The 15,314-nt window shown below is 45.1% G+C and overlaps 1 protein-coding gene across 1 annotated transcript in view; it reads right to left on the bottom strand.

Moving 5' to 3' along the window:
- GNA14 (G protein subunit alpha 14) overlaps nt 1-14,947 on the bottom strand; it is a gene marked incomplete at both ends in the record, with an annotated part of 196,951 nt that extends 182,004 nt beyond the window's left edge. Inside the window, one exon of the mRNA XM_079705895.1 lies at nt 14,824-14,947. Coding sequence (XP_079562021.1) covers nt 14,824-14,947 — 124 coding nt within the window. The remainder of the gene's footprint in view (nt 1-14,823) is intronic.
- Between the last annotated feature and the right edge of the window lie 367 nt (nt 14,948-15,314).

Consider the following 15,314-nt stretch of genomic DNA (forward strand, 5'->3'; position numbering starts at 1 on the left):
TGATCAAGGTAACACTTCCACTATGGCTGAAGAGTTACCACAGAAACTCAGAGCTGCTGAATCCAGCCTCTTCATTTTACTATTGAGGAGCTTCTATGCCTTTATGACTTGCCCAAGGTCACATTGCAAAATAGAAGCCATTCTGGGACCTACACCCAAGATTTCTGGCAATTCATCCACAAGCATTTAGGCAACAACCAGCTTTTTCAGGTAGTCGAAAGTTGAAAAGTATTAAAGGGAAAAGCAATTCATTAAACAGGTGATTATCAAGTGAAATAAGGAACTGTTTACAATTCTGGAAAAAATACAAATCAGAAATAATATTTCTAATTATTGCTCTACCAGATGTCATAATATAAATTAAGGTATTCTTTGAGTTTTGTGAATCATAATAATTAAAAACAAAACCCTTTCTGTTTTGACCAGCATGATTCTCCTTAAAGAGCAAGATGACTTTAAACAGAAAATTTAGATGCTCAAAATGAACACTTTAAACAAATGAATATACTTTTGTTGGATAATAAGTTTTGCCATTTTCTGGTTTGCACCAAAATATAATTACATTGTAGATAGAACTGGTTTAATTCTCCTAAGGGCAAATTCTCTGGTGGTAGTTGTGGTAGTGGTGGTATGTGTGTATTTGTGTGTGTATGTGTACACACAAATTGGCTTCATTGGGGCCATGCCTAATTGATAGTCACTACCTTTAGTGTCCAATCTTATTCTGATGAGCTTATGTCAAATAAACCAAAGCCTCCTTCTCATTTCTTCCACCAGTCTATCCTCAAACACAGACACAAATTAACTGAGGCAAGGCAGAAAGACTTGCTCATTACCCTAAACGAACGGTAATTTGAAAATGGTCAGGGAAAGTTCCAGCAGGTTCCTCACCCATCAGCTACCTGTAGTCAGTCTGCAATTCCACAGTGACAAATACAAAGGCAGAGAGAAGATATTAAAGGGGGTGATTCAGTCAAGTTTTAGACCAAGAAGAAGCATTTAAACCCAAACACTTGCTTTGAAGGCTTACAGTTGGTAGAGTTTTGGGTAGGCTTATGGTTTGTGACAAGGGCTTTATATTTAAAGAACAGGATGAAATAGGGTGAATTAACTCATTCTTAAATAGCTTAATGTTTCCATTGAAAGGAAACATATAAACAATATTAGACTAATAAGATATGTTCAAACACAGAATATCAAAAGCAGAATATAGACAAGCTTTAAGAAACAACCTGATAGCTCTCATCTCTTGAATCTGAGATCTAAGTTTTTCTTCTTTAAAGTTCAGTGACAGTAGGGACTTCCCTGGTGGTCCAGTGGTAAAGAATCTGCCTTCCAATGCAGGGGATGCAGGTTCGATCCCTGGTGGGGGAACTAAGATCCCACATGCTGCGGGGCAGCTAAGCCCATGCACCACAACTACTGAGCTCGCACGCCTCAACTAGAGAGCCTGCATGTCGCAAACTACAGAGCCCACGAGCCCTGCAGCACAACTAGAGAAGAGAAAACCCACACGCCACAACTAGAGAGAAGTCAGCACACTGCAACAAAGAGCCCACGAGTGGAAATGAAAAATCCCACATGCTGCAACAAAGACCCAATACAGCAAAATAAGTAAACTAATTAATTAATTAATTTTTTAAAAAGTTCAGTGACAGTAAAGGAATCAGAAATGATGGTCACAAGACAGATAGAAGAGCTTATAAAGTGTAGAATCTCAACACAAATTAGGTAGTGAAGAAACTAGTTGCCACTGCAGGTGGGAGTGGATACAGAATGCAATCAGTTAAAATGAGTTGATTAAAAGGGTTTTTTTTAATGGTAAAAATTGGAATAAAGGAATATGTGATGCTTTCAAGAAAATGTATGCCCTTGAAAAACTGTCCTGATTTTTAGGCTGAGACTGTAAATCTTCTTGGTTGGGTTGAACTTTTGCAAGCCACAAAAGGTGAAGGAATAAGAAACAAATCAAGGGCTTCCCTGGTGGCACAGTGGTTAAGAGTCTGCCTGCCAATGCAGGGGACACAAGTTCGGGCCCTGGTCCGGGAGGATTCCACGTGAGGCAGAGCAGCTAAGCCAGTGAGCCGCAACCGCTGAGCTGAGCCTGTGCCCTAGAGCCCATGAGCCACAACTACTGAAGCCCGCGTGCCTGGAGCCCGTGCTCCCCAACAAGGGAGGCCACCGTAATGAGAGGCCTGTGCACCACAACAAAGAGTAGCTCCTGCTCACCGCAACCGGAGAAAAGCCCGCGAACAGCAGCGAAGACCCAAGGCAGCCAAAAATAAAATAAATTAAATAAATTAAAAAAGAGAAAAATAAAATGGCGAGAAAAATAAAATGGCACAGTGGTTGAGAGTCCGCCTGCCGATGCAGGGGACACGAGTTCGTGCCCCGGTCCGGTAGGATCCCACATGCCGCAGAGTGGCTGGGCCCGTGAGCCATGGCCGCTGAGCCTGCGTGTCCGGAGCCTGTGCTCTGCAACGGGAGAGGCCGCAACAGTGAGAGGCCCGTGTACCGCAAAAAAAAAAAAAAAAAAGAGAGAGAAAAAAAAAGAAACGAATCAAATATACAGTAATAATACTCAAGTTAAATTTAAGAATAGGTATAGTAATCATGAGCAGCACTGTTTTTTTTGATGCTGTCATTTAAAGCATTTAATCTGATACAAAGTAATCTGAATATTAGAGTTGTGATTAATTTACAGGAGTTAATAGTACAGATGATTATTTGATTACACTTAGGAATAGTATTTTATTATTACATTTAGAAACAGTATTTGACTGTTTAAAAGAATAAGATTAATTTAATCTATAACTTTAGGTTTATGAGATCACTGGAGTCACTTAAATGCTTAGCTTTTTCTTGCCAGCTCTGTCGGTGCGTTGATATATTTGAGGACACTCAGGTTTTTTAAATGTGTTAATAGATTTTCAAGTGTTTAAGGGAAATTTAATTATTTACTTCACCGAATTAATAAGTAGAGTTAACTTAGTAGTAAATTAAAAACTAATCAAAGAATTAAGTGAAAGGCATAGTTATTTTTATTAAAAAATTATGAGGTTTTTAAAAATTAAAATGGACATTAAAGGCTTAGGAAAACTAGACTTTTATATTTCTCAACCTTGACAAACTCAATATCAAGTAAAACAAGCAGCTTCAAATGTTTATTTGCTTGCAAAAAAAAGCCCCTATCAAATATCTGAAAAGTCAACTGCAGAAAATACAAGTATGTCATATATCACTAGAATGTGTGGAGAATGAGAGACCCAGATATGGTATTGACTTCCAGCCAAGATCCTCATCATGTTGGATATTAGACACCCCTCCCTCAAACATATTACATTCTGACTTTTCTGCCTTAGAATTGCATATGATTGGGAAAGAACCCCCAGATATATTGGGAGTTAAAAAGCTGAGTGCAAAACAGAATGTATGGGGCTTCCCTGGTGGCGCAGTCGTTGAGAATCTGCCTGCTAATGCAGGGGACACGGGTTCGAGCCCTGGTCTGGGAGGATCCCACATGCCATGGAGCAACTAGGCCCGTGAGCCACAACTACTGAGCCTGCGCGTCTGGAGCCTGTGCTCTGCAACAAGCGAGGCCGCGATCGTGAGAGGCCCACGCACCACAATGAAGAGTGGCCCCCGCTTGCCACAACTAGAGAAAGCCCTCACACAGAAACGAAGACCCAACACAGCAAAAATAAATAAATTAATTAATAAACTCCTACCCCCAACATCTTTTTTAAAAAAAACAGAATGTATAATATTTTATTAGCTAGGATACCAGTTTAGCTGCTATTGAAAAAGGGTCCCATCATTCCTAGCTCAGGGCTAGTATGGCACCTTCATAGTATCAGGGATACAAGCCTTTTCTACCTTGCTGCTTTTTCATCCTCAACACCCAACTTCCATCTCATGGGGAAAAGATGGTTGCTACCACCAAATCAGCATTCTTCTCTAGAAGGGAAGGAGGCCCCTTTCCTTTTAAGGCCATAACTCAGAAATCGCCTATATGACTACAGTTTACATCCCATGGGCTATAAACTTAGTCAAATGACCACACCTAGCAGCAGGCAAACTGAGAAGTATAGTATTTACCTCCGGGTCATGTGTCAAGATACTACCTTACTACAGAAGGAGGAAAGAAGATATTCAGGAGACTGTTAGCAGCCTTTGCTACAAATATGCCACTCTTTAAGTTAAAAAAATTTTTTTAATATTCAGAGTATTCACTTTTGTGCATAAGAAAATATGAAAACTTAGGAAACAAATAAGACGCATGCAATAAATCCTTGGTTCCAGAACGTCAGCCCACAATCCAATGTCAGTATGCAACGAAGTTTTCATGAGTCCAAAAGTGAAAGTTTAATATGAACAAATAGTGAGTCATAAATGTATATTTATCCGATTTAAAGTATCGTCTATTAAGAATGAGCCCTTTCCAGGGCTTCCCTGGTGGCGCAGTGGTTGAGAGTCCGCCTGCCGATGCAGGGGACACGGGTTCGTGCCCCGGTCCGGGAGGATCCCACATGCCGCGGACCGGCTGGTCCCGTGAGCCATGGCCGCTGAGCCTGCGCGTCCGGAGCCTGTGCGCCGCAATGGGAGAGGCCACAACAGTGAGAGGCCCGCGTACCGCCAAAAAAAAAAAAAAAAAAAGAGTATGCCCTTTCCACTATTTGAAGTTAAAATATCCTTTCACTGATACAATTATACTGATACTAAATGGCAATACATTTTTTCATTCAGCAAATGTTTCTGGAAGGTCCAGGCACTATATAAGGTCTTGAGGACTCACTGGTTCTAATAATCCCTACACTCAGCAGATATAGAGTCTAGCGGGGAAGATGAAGAGTACCATATTAGAAACAGAGTTTCAAGCCATGATGACTACCATTTTAAAAAAGAAATACAGAATGGGCTACGGGAGAATATTCTGCGGGGACTTATTTTGGATCAGGGAGTCAGTGAAGGCTTCCAGGAGGAAGGGATATTTAAGATGCCTTCTGAAAATGAGTAGCAGTTAGCTAGAAGACTAGTAAGGACTCATGTTGAAAGCAGATGATTGGCATGTGCAGACATCTAAAAAGGAAGCATTTGGCCCACTAAAGGTCCTAAAAGGAGCCTCTACGGCCAGAAGGGAGTGATCCCAGGGAATAATGGCAGAGGGGTGGCAGGGGATGGGTAGAAGGTCTCACGGGCCGCGCATAGATTTTAGATTTGCATCCAAAGGCAATGGGAAGACATAGAAAGGTTTTGAGCGGGAAAACAAGAATCCAATTTACTTTTTTTTTTTTTTTGCGGTACGCGGGCCTCTCACTGTTGTGGCCTCTCCCGTTGCCAAGCACAGGCTCCGGACGCGCAGGCTCAGCAGCCATGGCTCACGGGCCCAGCCGGTCCGCGGCATGTGGTATCTTCCCGGACCGGGGCACGAACCCGTGTCCCCTGCATCGGCAGGCGGACTCGCAACCACTGCGCCACCAGGGAAGCCCCCAATTTACATTTTTAAAAGGTCACTCTGGCTGCAACATGGAGAATGGACTGAGGGCTAAGGAGCAGTAGAGGATGAGGTAATCCAGACAAGAGTTGAGGCAAATACAATGGCAAGAAGCGGGCACAGTGGAGATTTGGCCTCTTGAAGTAGATTTGGGTGAGATGTTGGTTCTGGGAGACAAAAACAGGACCATGATTCAGAACCAGGGCTCTGGAGTCAGACTCTCTGGGTTCGAACCCTAGTTCTACCCTGGCTGGTGAACCTTGCTTTGGAGCCTCAGTTTCCTCATCTGTAGAATGGAGAGGAAAATGGTCCCTGCACCTCCAAGCACAGAGAGAAATAAATGAGATCATTCATTTCAAGTGCCCAGAATGATGATGGGATGTACACATGTTAATGTTTTATTATTATTATTCCATTTCTAGTGTTAGGTGTAGTAGAAGAAAGATCAAGATAGAGTCTCTGGATTCTGGTTTGAGCACCCGGGTGGTCAGGGGTACCATTTGTTGAGATAAGAAAGATAGGTGGAAACGCATGAATCAGGGAGAGGTAAAGTGAAGACCCTTCAGTTGGTTCAATGTGTTCCATTTTGGACATGTTAAGAAATGAGTTGTTAAATGTGTCTAATATCACCTTTTAAATTGCTTTTTAGAGGAAGATACTAAAATATTTTTAACATTCTCACTTGGTAAATTTTTCAAATGGATAGTCCCATTTTGTTTACTTTCCCAAATTTTTAAAAACAAACTCAAAATTACAAAATCTGAAGACCACTGTTTTAAATAATACCAATTACAAAGATTTATATCAACAAACACAACATATTTATATGTGAAGCACATAATGTCTTGCCACTTCAAATATCCCCACTTAGTGCAATAGCAGATGCTTACTTCTGCCAGCTGCACAGAAAGAGGTCATTTTCCTATGAAATTTGGTCAGGTTAGGGTGTGGCTCTTAACACATCAAACTAGGTCTTAAGCTTCAGAGGATTTAAGTCATTGTAATGAATGATTGTTTTAGAGCTTCCAAATTTCATATTCATAAAATCAAGTGTGAGATGGGTCTCCAAAATCATGAAGTCTAACTCTTAAATACAGACAGAACTACTAGATGTTTACAGAAATTACATAAAGACCGAGATGAACTATAATTTTTTTTCAAATTATTTCAGAATAAAGCAATAGCGAAGAACAATTAGCAAATGTCTCAACTATAGTTCTGTTTCCATATCAAAATCTTAGCAAGTACCATTACTAGGAAAGTACAAAGAATATATTTTTCCAAATATCACTTCACTTCTAGGATCCAAGCTCAATTTTCTTATTCTGACACCACTAATCCAGGTATAAGCACATTCAAAATGAGTAATTAGCCCAGATCTTATACACGTACAAAACAAACCAATTCTGGAATTTTCTAATTTGCCTTTCTTCAAGGCCCAAACCAGGTTTGTCTTCCTTCCATGAATGTTCCCACAGTGCCCCAAACAACAGAGACGTCCAGCTCCTGTAAGAAATTCACACTACTCATCTGGTATTTCATGGAAACCACTATAGAGACAGAGGAACACATATTTATTCAACCAGTGTTTAAGCTAGGCTCTGTGCTCAACATTGTGGGTTCAGTGGTGAACAAAGCCGCCATAGAGTTCAAGGTCTCATGTGAAACTCTTCCTAGACTCAACCAATTGCCTGGATGTGGCCCATCCACAGTTATTCAGACACTGGAGCAAACAGTAGCATATATCGGTGCTCTCACAATTTTGTTGCTCTAATTTTCTTCCTAAACTTCTTTATATATAAAAGCCCCACTAATCTAGGAAACAACTCTTTTTAGAGTTTCATAGAATAAGATTACTTGAACTCAGTGGGCTGATGGCAATATAACAGAGGCTTCTTTTCCAATCTAATTTCAGCACTTAATCAGTTTTACGAAATTGAATTCTTTGTCAATAATTGGGGCAGTTTTGCTTTGTTTTAAATGTGTACTATTAGAGGGGAAAAAAAGAAAAACATAACCTTATATCCTTGATTTCAAGATTTATTGCCACACAAATTAACATTCTCAAGATCAAGATGCCTTTGCATTGATGTGTATATTTCCTACGGTGTAGTAAATGAAAATCTGTTTTCAAATCAATGGCATATCTTAGAATGGATGTTGCCTTAGAAATGAAATTCAATGTGAAGACTCGGTGACTTAATGAAAGAATGGGCTGGCAACTAAGAGACTGGACTCCTCACTATGGCTTACTGTCAGTTAGCTACTGACTACAAGCCCTGTGACATCTGCTGAGTCTCTCCAGTCCTCTGGACCTTTGCCACCCCACCCATAAAAGTTTGCACTTGTGTTTCTCAAACTCTGTGGTAAGGGACCAGTTTTTAATTTTTTCCCATGCAGTTGCAGACTGTTACATCAATGTAATACAATAAAAATACCCTCTGATGCCACAGCAATGTTAAATTGCTATAAAAGTTTCTAGATGCTTATTCTTGATTTCTGTACTTGTCTTACATGCACACTGGCCCAGGACCCACAGCTACTTTTTGAGTGGCATTGACTTGGACAAATAGGATTTAGACCACTAGGTACATTAGATGATGATTCTGCAAATGATTTATCACCTTCATTTATCTCATTTTGTTTAGTAATACAATTAGCTTATATTTCCCAATTACATAGTAGCTGAGCAACAGAAAAACATCCTGGGGATGAGTTACTCAAAATGAGGGTGTTATTCATGGCAGGTTCAAGACAGCAGTGGCATAGTTAATCCATCTGTGGGTCACTGACAACTGACTGACCATACAAAAGATGCCTTTCAGACAAAATAATAAAAGATAAATGTTCTCTTTTCCTCTCATTCATTAAAAAAGTACAAAACATGAGAATGTATCAGTTACTTAGGAAAGAAAACAAAACTTGAGAACCAGGAATTACCCTTTGGATGGAAATACCAGCCAATGTTCCATAGAGGGTGAACTTTCAAAGAGCAGACTGATATATGGTGGCTCATGCTAAAATATGTTTCCTCCGCACCACTTAGTCCATACTGGAAAGGTAACTACTTAATGGTTATTGGCCATAAAACCATTGTAATTTATAGGAGCACAACTTTTGGAGTTGTACATCAAAGTGCAAGGGTCCAAGCAAATGCACACTGTTGCTTTTGTAAGGACTCTTGCCAAGGTAAGACGTACATACATACGTGCCTGCTCTTCCTCTTTGCCCAGCAACCCGGCACCTGAGGACAAAGGCTAAACAGTCGCTACAGATTACCCAGCTCACACTCTGAAGACCCTTCATCAAGTTGGTGAGGGAAAGATTGCTTCAACTTCAAGAAATAGAGCATCCGCTAGGCAGGTTGATGCCAGAGGCCTCCTAGATATCCGCTGAAAGAGAAGGATATCTGCCTTAGAGCCTAGGGCAGCAAGCAGAGGCTGGCCAGTCCTGAGCTGCAGGCTACTGCTATAAACAGGTTCTCCAACTTATGTATATCAGGGTCACCTGGAGGCCTTATTAACATACAGCCTGCGGGCCCCACTCCAGAATTTGGTTCAGAAGGACCTGATGGGGACTGAGATTTTGTATTTCCAACAAGTTCCCAGTGCTGACACTGCTGGTCCTGGGAACACACTTTGAGAACCACTGGTATAAACCATCTGATGACAGAATGGAAAAGACCTCAGAGGTCACCTGATCCAAGCCTTTCATTTTACAGGTGAGGATCCTGGGGTTCAAAGGGAATGTCTTGCTCATGGTCATATACCCACTACTCAGGGGCTACCTCCACCAAAACAAAAACAAAACAAAACACTCAGGTCTCCAGAGCCTTAACGTGCTGTTCCCTTCAAGATTCTAAGTTACGGGGCCTCCCTGGTGGCGCAGTGGTTAAGAACCAGCCTGCCAATGCTGGGGACATGGGTTCAAGCCCTGGTCCGGGAAGATCCCACATGCCGCCGAGCAACTAGGCCCATGCACCACAACTACTGAGCCCGTAAGCCACAACTGCTGAGGCTCGCATGCCTAGAGCCCATGCTCTGCAAAGGGAGAGGCCGCAGCGGTGAAGAGCCCACGCACTGCAGCGAGGAGTGGTCCCCGCTCACCACAACTAGAGAAAGCCCGCACGCAGCAACGAGGACCCAACGCAGCCAAAAATTTTAAAAAAAGATTCTAAGTTATGACCACACATCTGGTCCCCGCTCTCTGAGAAGGGGCACCAGCGGGGACTTCATGTTGTTGACTGTCCTATCTCCATACCCTTCTGGGACCTGCATGCTACTTCTATCAGTGACCTTGTAACCGAGCCCAGACAGGGGGTTGGTAGCACAATGGGAACGATTTCTTGCCTAGATTTTACACTCACAAAGGCTGGCTCCAGAGAGCATGCTCTCACCACTATACCTTCCTGCCTCTCCCCCCAGCTCTCTGGCAGATGGGCACAATCAGATGGCCTGAGGTTTTGAAAAGTGACAGAGTAGCAGGAGACAGTCACAGATGATTTGCGGCTCTCATGTGGAGTTAAGCATCCAGGGCAGCCTCAGCGACTCTCGGCTTGGGGTGACGAGTCTCTGCCTGTGTGCTTGGCAGTCTGGTCTGACCCCAATGTCAAGACTACCTTGGATCCTACCCTTTGGCTTAGCCTGCTCTCCAATCCCTATCAATTCTATGAGCTTCCTGCTTCCCCGCCAACAAATTATTCTTCGGCTTAAATGGTCTGCAACCAAGAACCCCGCCCAATGTGATAAGCCATTAATTCACTCAGCAGCCAACTGCTGCAATGAAAGTGGGGCTCTGCAGAGGGTCCTGCCGTGCTTTCCACTTTCAGACCCCTGGGATTTCGGCTGGTACGCTTCTGATTCCTTGGGCAGTGTTTGCAGCAGTGGTTGCTGCCCTTGCAGAGCGTCGGGCCCCAGGCCACCTGCATTCAGATGAAGCCATGTCTGTGCTGTGTCTCCCAGATAAAAGTGATGGATCCAGGAGCGCACCCTCACCCACACGGGGCCGCAGGCTCTCTGACAGGGACAAGAAAGGCTCAGGGGGCTCTAGAGCTCCAAAGGGGACGGAGCCAAGTCATGTTGGTGGCCGTGGAGAAGGGCCCCAGGAACGCCCTGGCACTTGCTTTCCTGCTTTTTACTATTTGATCCTTTTCATTTCATGAGATGCCCTGGTAAGAATCCTTCCAATAAAGTCCCTCTTTTGCCTGAATTTCAATCTCTGCCTTTAGTAACACAATAGCTTGGCTACACTGACTTGCTGACACCCTGTCTGCCTTCTCAATCCAGCCATCTCCCTCCCTGCAACGCCACACATGGGGCTCCTTACGAGGACACTTTTCTCTTGTGATTCATGTATCACAGAAAAAAAGAAAAAGGTGATATAGACTAGGAGCCATATTTTTTTTATCTTTTACGAAAAAGAAAACCTTTGAGGTCTAAGCCTTTTTTTTTTTACATTGTTTGTCGTCAAACTTCACTGGTAGATTTTTCCATTTTAAATCTGCTCACAGCAGCACAGCCTCAAAATTTTCATCCTCTGACTCAGTGCTTTAGAGATATGGTTCTTTAGGTGCTTAGATACTATACTGGTGATTGATTTGAGTTAGGGGACTTGATATCTTTGTTTCAAGTGGCGTAAACATCTTAGAAGAAAGGGTGCAGTTCTCTACTAAAAGTGATCAAGGCCCTGCAGTGAAATGTCTTATTCCTGGACTGGGCAGAGTGGTATGAGGTGAGACTGGAGCACGTAGTTATGCCAGAAGAAAGTGCTCCAAAGGCAATGGGGGCGGGACACAGGAACCACTGCGCAAATCCGGTGCCATGCCTGGCACTCCGGATTGAACAAAGCCAAGAGGAAGGGACATGAGCATATTCACCATTTTGCTCCCTCTCCTCCTCACAAAGCAAGAAAATTCTGTCGGTTTCTACTGAGAAACCCATACTGTCTATGCCATTCCCTCTAATAGACTTACAGCCCAGGAACGTGACAGTGAGTTCTAAAATGGAATTTTGTTATAACCAATGCAATAAAACTTTGGGGGACTCAGATTTTTCAACTTTTTAGTGTAAGGAGAATAAGATTTTAAAGTCAGCTTAAGGTTCAGAAAACAGTAAGGCGAACTCAAGGTGAAGCATTTTTGTTAAAGCACGACCAGGACAACTTACACAAACTGCTAGAGACCTACAACTGGTCAACTAAAATGGAAATGACACCTCACTGGTGGCTAAAGATGCTCAAAAACAGTGTGATGCTAGCTGACACTTACCACTGCCAGACAGAGCCGAGAGAAGTTAGTCCACAATTAAGAAAGGGTAGAGCCAGGGTTTGAACCCAGGCAGTTAGGCCTAAGAACCTACATTTTTAATCCCTATACCAGCATAAGTTAAATACCAATTCCCCAGTACACATTCCTCCCAGACAGTTCCAAGATGAGGTCTGCATCCAAAATTAAGCCATCAGAGTTGCTGGCGACCCTCAATCCAATTAACAAGCAACACTTTCCCAAGCCTCATTCCACACCAAGAACCAACAAAAGATCACATTTCTCCCCCATTTAATTGCTATTGTCCAGACACTTTCTTCCTATACTGAGTGGTGCTCATCAGGGTTCTTATCAGAACTCTTTTGTCCTACTTTTATCTGAAGAACTGATAAGAAATTTCTTTCTACTAAATTCAGCCGTCTCCTTTATTTCCCCCATCTCCTTCCACTGAGAGAGCACCACGCTGACATCTTGCGAATACCAGCCCCAAACAGACAGCAATTTTTATCTTTCCCTGCGAACACTGACCCATGATTTTATTAAGCACAAACGGGATACTGCCCCACTGAATGCACTTTGGAAACATCCTCAAATCATTTAGTTGCAACAGCATGCTTCCTTGTCAAAGAGTTGGTGGCCTTTCAGGTCATTCCATGCTCCACACAGGATCCTAAATTCCCATTTGCAAAAGAGTTTTCACCTGAGGTATCCAGGCAGCGGATCATCTAATGCACCCATTATAGAGGCTCAGGTGATTTCTTTTTTCTTCACTCAAATTGCATGACTTTAGACAAAACAGCATTCCCTGATTCCTTTATCTTTGGCGTCACCTCCTCCTCCTCTGTCTTAAGAAATGCACTTGTGACCTGCTCCCTTACAGAGTAAAAGAAACCAGAGGTTTCAAAGTCCATCCTTGGGATTGTAGACAATTCCATGTGGTATGGAAACTTTCTAACAGTTTCTGAGTGACTAGCACTGAGACTGTGTGCTAGTCACAGCTGGGCACGATGAAAAGGGGGACCCTGGAAGGTCAGGCAGTGCTGAGAGGGGCAAGGGCCTGGCGGGTATAAAGAAGGATTCTCTTCACCTGGATTAAGTATGACTTCCAGGGAAAACATACCTACAAACATTCCTACCCTAGTTTGAGCGTGAGTAAATCCAAGCATTTTACTTGGAACAGGCTTATCACCAATGCAGAATGGCTCAGCTTACTGCTTACTTTTCATTTGTCAAGCTCCTGGTATATTCCAGACACTGAACTTCACACACTGACACAGATCAGAGTATTTCACAATGAAAGAGGGTTCAGCCTGTCCTTGAAAAGAAAAAGTATGCAGCTAAAGCCAGGCCCGCCCCTAACCTCTGGGGGGCCCGGGGCAAGAGGACAATGAGGGCCCACATAATTACTTTAAACTGCTATCCTCTAGCAGACTGTCACAGAATCCTTGACATATGCAGCTTTAGAACAACCTGGAAGGCCAGGTACAATTAGAATTCTCAGACCCCTCAGAGTTCTGGGCCAGGTGTGAGAGGGCAGCCCCAGCCAATGGACAGAATCCCTTCCCTTCCCCACCCAGGCTCCATCTCTCCTCCAGGGAGGCCTTTTGGACACACCTGTAGGCCCTCAGCCCACATTTCCAGGCTCTTCCACAACCCCAGTACAGCTGCCCCATTAGGGCACTCCTCAGGGAGGGGGTCTGCTCCCCCTACTTGCACAGAGTAGGCTTGGGGTCTTTGAATTCCCTATTTCAATGGGGGTCTGGGGTGTGGTGGGCAATGTGGACTCTGGGTGGGCAGTCCGGCCCACCTGCAGACAGCTAGCCCAGTGGGGAAGGGCACAGCCTGGGGAAGGGCAGACCCTGCCCCGCTAAACCCAGGGAATAATTACACAGGGGTTCCCTTGCCCAGGTCTGAAGGCAAAACTGACAAAAAGCCTTCTCTATTTTCTTCTAGCTAAATGGACTTTTCTTTCCTTGAAGCTTTCTGGGAGGGTGACTCCTTATATTAAAGATGAATAAACTGGTATAAGAGAGGATTCCTGTCTGGAAGAGATGAAAGAAAAAGTTGAAATATTCGCAGCTCTCTAGAGAGATATGATAGCTGCTACCCCGGTCTGAAAGAAGAAAAAGGTAAATATTCCTCAAACAGCAAATGGACTGAACAGGGTTCTATAACGTCAGAAGAGAAGGAATCCTGCCCTACGGCATATTTGGGGCAAACCTTAACATTCTCTTTCCGTTTTTGAAAGTGGGCGTCCCACCTAGGCCTGTGCGGAGGCCAAAACAACCGGACGAAGAACTATCCAGCGCGGCTGGGGCAGCGGAGTCCCAACCCTAGGAACGAGCATACGAGCACAGGCTGAGCGGATCTGAGCTAGGGAGGTGTGGGCCTTCGGCAAACAGCCCTCCCCAAAGGGACCCCCGGGAGGCAGGTGGGACAGTGGTTAAGGCTTGGGCTTCACCCCGACGACCGACCCGGTATCTGCTGTGCCTTTCTTTCCTCAGGGCAAGTTCGCCAACTTTCCGTCCTCCGTTTTTAATTCGCAAACGGAGAAATCACCTGCTCGCATCACTGCGCGGTGATGCCCAGAAAAATTTAGCGCAGTTCCACACTTCGTAAGCTCTCGGTCCCCCGTGCTTGTTTAGACCTGAGAGCGCAGCGGGCAGAGCTAGCGCTGAACCCAAGATGGGGATCAAGCAGCTCCCCACCACCGACCCCCAACATCCAAGATACGGTTCTGCAGAGGCTGTACGGCGCTGGGGACCGAGGGGCGGGGTGGATGAGGCTTTAGGGAGAGAGGCAAAGCACAACGGGGAAAGCAGACAGGGGTCGAATGTTACATCTCAGCCCTGTTTGGGGGTAAGAAAGGGGGTGCCTTCGAATGCCGCCCAGCTGGAGGTGCAAAGGACGGGGCCCAACTTGCTGCCATCCGCGAGCCCCTGGGGAGGGAGAGGAAGCTGCGCTGCACCCCGCTCGGCTCCAGGTCCTCCAGGCGGGTCCCACGCGAGGGAAGCGGCCGGGAGGGAAACACTCGACGCTCGGGGGTCTGGGAGACGCAGCCACTCACCCAGCAGCAGCAGCTTGAGCTCGCGGCGCGCGTCCTTCTTGTCCCGGCGAAGCTGCCGCTCGATCTCGGCGCTGATGCGCTGCGACTCCTTCTCCTCCGCGGACAAGCAGCAGCAGCCGGCCATGGTGCGCGCAGCCCCCGACGGGCTACGCCGTTTCCAGGGCCCGGACGCTCCGCCGGCCGCTCTCCCGACCGGTCCCCGACGGCACCCGAGGTCGGTGGGAAAAGACTGGGGGGCCGACTCGAGTTTCGGAGTAAAAGGCCGGGACCACTAGGGCTCAATCCCTCCTCGAAGGGTCGGCTCCGGGGCGGGGGCGAATTTGGAGCTCTGGGAACGCGCAAGTGCACCGCAGATCTGGGCTTACCCAGCCCCAAGCTCGCTCGTGTGGGAGGAGGAGGGCGAGCTGGGGGAGAGAGCGTTGCCGGCCCCCGGAAGATCAGCGCGCCCCTTGGAACAGGAGCGTGACAGGGAGCGCAGACCGCTCGTGAAA

This window comes from Hyperoodon ampullatus (assembly GCF_949752795.1).
Source record: "Hyperoodon ampullatus genome assembly, chromosome: 6".
Taxonomy (NCBI): domain Eukaryota; kingdom Metazoa; phylum Chordata; class Mammalia; order Artiodactyla; family Ziphiidae; genus Hyperoodon; species Hyperoodon ampullatus.